The 4053-nt window shown below is 31.8% G+C and overlaps 1 protein-coding gene across 1 annotated transcript; it reads left to right on the forward strand.

The window, feature by feature from the left end:
• The first annotated feature begins 729 nt into the window (after positions 1-729).
• On the forward strand, positions 730-1765 carry LOC107931287 (auxin-responsive protein SAUR36). The gene has a single exon (XM_016863137.2). The coding sequence runs from the start codon at positions 1171-1173 to the stop codon at positions 1660-1662; it is 492 nt and encodes a 163-aa protein (XP_016718626.1). The 5' UTR covers positions 730-1170; the 3' UTR covers positions 1663-1765.
• The last annotated feature ends 2288 nt before the right edge of the window (positions 1766-4053 follow it).

Genomic DNA, 4053 nt, shown 5'->3' on the forward strand with positions numbered 1-4053 from the left:
TATATAGTGATTCAATTCGGTTAATTCGGATAATTCGGTTAATTCGGTTAATTTTTAACCAAAAATAAAAAAACATATAATTTTCGGTTAATCGACCGAATTAACCGAAAAAATTTTGGTTCGGTTAACGGTTAAAAATTTTAGAAGGTCGGTTAATTTGGTTAATGTTATTTTGGGTCGGTTAACCGACTGAACACCCCTAGATAGATCGAACTAAGCACAAACGAAACCTATTCAAGGCTCAATTCAATGGCCCAAGTAGAAACAATTTCGTTATAACAAGACACGGAACAAACAACAATAATTTATCCAACAATGCTCATATATTGTGTTGTGTTCATTTTATTCATTGTGACATGATATGTTTTAATTATCATTAATATATATTATTTCATGTTTCAATTCGTTACATAATTTGTATAGTTTTATCATAGTAATTCAATTATTTATTTAATAATGAAATCATTATAGTTGTGGTAATATACATTAGACTTTTAGAGAGAAGAATATTTATTCAAATTTAAGAGATAAAGTTATTATTGGAAGAGGTAACATAAACCTAAAAATAAATTATAAAAAGATTTTGAAAAATATAAAAAAAAATTATTTAATTTCACGAAGTGCAGCAAATAGACATATTTTAGTAAATAACTCAATTTGAAACTCATCCTATCCATAAAAAAATTAAGGTTGGAATCCCGAAAATTATATGTAATACACTTGGCAACATCTTACAAGAAGAAACATTTTAATTTACTTTGTGTCGCACGCTCCGAAGTCATTACCGCATGCCTGGTGTCAACTGCCAACCAAACCTTTACCGTATCTTCTTTGCATCTCCCCTTGTCTCCTTTTTCTTACATTTTCGTATACTAACAACTCAAAAGAGTTTCCTATATAAACATGGCTGAATTTTTCAATAACCTAACCTTATTCTCTTATCATGCTTCATTACTCGAATGCAACCATTCATCCACTGCCCAACAAAACCACCGCTCACTTCTGCTTTCCACCTACCAAACCTCATTATAAACAACAGAACAAGAAAAGAAACAGAGACATTGCTATTTAGACCCATTGTCTGAAAACGGACACCATTAGCGAGTTCGACGGAAACCCGTTTCTAAAATTCAGATTTTAGCATATTGGTTTTCGCTATCCTTGACAATTATGAAGAAAATTAGAGGGTTCAAGCTTGGACGCAAGCTAGTGAAGGTATTCAAATGGGTAAGCCGACCCGGAAGAAAAAACTGCATGAATAGTTTGTTGAGACCTCCGACACCAAGCTACAACCCGTTATCCAGAATCTGGTCTTTTGCGAGGTTTCTTCGAGGTGGAAGCAAGGAACTGAGTAGTTGGAAGCTGGATCCAGGTTATATCCAATTGGGTGAGAAGGGAGTGAAGCGGGTTGAGGTACCCAAGGGACATCTCGCAGTGTACGTTGGCGAATCAGAAGGTGAGACGAGGAGGGTGGTAGTGCCTGTGATTTATTTCAATCACCCGCTATTCGGGGAGCTGTTGGAGGAAGCGGAGCGGGTTTACGGGTTCAATCAATCCGGCCGGATCACTTTGCCTTGCGGGATTTCAGAGTTCGAGAAGGTTAAGATGAGGATTGCCGATTGGGATCATTGCCGACGGACACAACATCGTTGCTATTTGTAATGATATTTTCTTATATTGGCGGATTAAAATTTGGTTTTATTACACAAAAAGAAATATGTTTATCCAGTTTTGTGAGTATTGGAAGTCAATGGGTTTTCTTTTCCCTTCTCTAGGCTCATCCTCTATTCCTATTCCTTTTTTTTTTCTTTTTCTTTTTAACAGCGTACGCCCACAATTCGATTGGGCAAACTAATTTATAACAATCTTAGCATTAATATCCGTAAAAATATTATGAAAATTTTTTATTAAGAGTCTAATTTTATTTTATTTTCTCTACTTAAATAATAGGCAAATTGACATGTATACATTAAATAAAAAATAATTTATCATTCTATTAAAAAAGTCATTCAATTTACCTTAAGTGAAGGCATGGTTGACACAGCAAGTAGATAGTGATACGTGACGTGCTATATGTATCTCATGCTAATGTAATAAAATGTCACATAAAATATTTAAAAATAAAAATACTAAAAATAAATAATCATTTTTAATAATTATTTGAAAAATCATATCTAGGATCAACATGAACAAACAGTTGTCTAACTATTTGTCCAAGTTTATATTTGGCGTGGTTTTTCATATAATTATTAAAAAATATTTAGAAATATAAAAAATTAAAATTGTTAAGATTTATAAGAAACTGTAAAAAAGTATTAAAAATAATAATAAAATATTTAAAATTGCAGTAAATTTTCAAATTCTAAACTAATAATCATCATCGAGATACAATTTATTTAAATATTTAATAATTATTATGATGAATTACTATAAATATAAAAAGATTGAACAGACAAATAACTAGAACAACAATGTAAAATTTAATAAAAGTGAAAGCTTTTGTTTTAAACAATTGTTTGCCACACATCTGATTCGGTGTTAAGTGGATCAATATGAGAAGTATCTTACAAATTTGAAAAAAAAAAAGAAAAACAATTAAAGGAATACGAGAATATAAATATTACTCACTGAAAAACAAAAAAGTTATAAATTTTATTATTTTAGATTTGTGGTTTTGTGGGGAAGATTTTAATTTTAGTTATTTATTTTAAATTAATATTTGTTTTTAAATATTTTTATTAATTTTTAAATATTTTATAATTTTTTTATAAATTTCAATCATTTTAAATAATTTTCTATATTTTTAAAATAATTCTTATTATTATTTGAAAAATCATGTCCTCAACAAATGGTCTATTGTTAAGGTAAATCTTGAACATGGTTTTTCAAATAATTATTAAAAAAATATTTATTTTTATGATTTTTTAATTTCTTAGATATTTGTTGGCGTAGCAAAAATGCCATGTTAATGTGAGGTACACATGGCATGCCACGTTAATGTGAAGTACACATGGCATGCCACATGTTGCTGTCTACCTGTTTCGTCAGCCACAACATCACTTAACAATAGAAATAGATGGAATCTTTAACGAAAGAACTAGTTTACTCTTTAATCTAACATATAAAGGTTAATTTGCACAATTTTTTTACTATAATCAAAATGCAGTCTGACTCCTATCAGTTTCATACTGGTAGCACCTGTCAGAACGCTTCATTTCAATACTCACTCAGGACACTCAAAGCCAAATTTCGTTCTGCCTTGAATTTCTTTTTGTTCCAGTAGTTTCAATGTGTACCAGCAATTTTCGCCTATTCCAACGAATATTAGACGAAAGCAAAATAGAGCTTAAAACAAAGCTGGAAAAACGTAATAAAAAAATAAGCCAAAATTTGACCTTTGACTCCCCCCAAATCATGAGAGAGAAATCCCAAATTTGACATTGTCTCTAATTTTAACTTAAGAAAAAAAAAACCCAAGAAGCTTTTGTATTTTTTCCTTCGCAACCCTTCCCTATTGCGGTGTTGCCCCTTTGTCACCTTTTCTCTGCCACTCCTCCGCGCCCTAATCGATATATGAAATAGCATGAACTTCATCTCTTCCTTGCCTTTTACCTTTTAAGGAGTCTAGTCAACTTTCCTCATCATGTTCTCGTGACATGAAGATGGAAATATTAAGAGTACGCCAATATTATGAGTCTTCTTTAAGTCAAGGCTATGCTCCTATTTGACCTTTACCAAATATCGGAACTTGTTGGTATTTGGCACAGGGAACTTTAATAGTAAGGAAGTAGCTACGCAAGCCATGATGTGTGTGAAATATGTATGTATGGTGGAGGCTACAAGTGGAACGTGGAGGTTGCAATCCTTGGCTAATCATGTGTGGTTGTCACTAAAGGAAAGATGGGTGACGTTGAACTCAAATGGGCCTGTGCAAGAAGGAGAAAGTGCAACTGTTGAAGGAGTTTTGCGAGATCACTATGGAAATTGGTGCGGGTAATGCAAATAAATCTCACATTGGTTGTGTATAGGCTAATGAAAGGGTTTAAATATAGC

This window comes from Gossypium hirsutum, chromosome D08 (assembly GCF_007990345.1).
Source record: "Gossypium hirsutum isolate 1008001.06 chromosome D08, Gossypium_hirsutum_v2.1, whole genome shotgun sequence".
In the NCBI taxonomy this organism is placed as follows: Eukaryota; Viridiplantae; Streptophyta; class Magnoliopsida; order Malvales; family Malvaceae; genus Gossypium; species Gossypium hirsutum.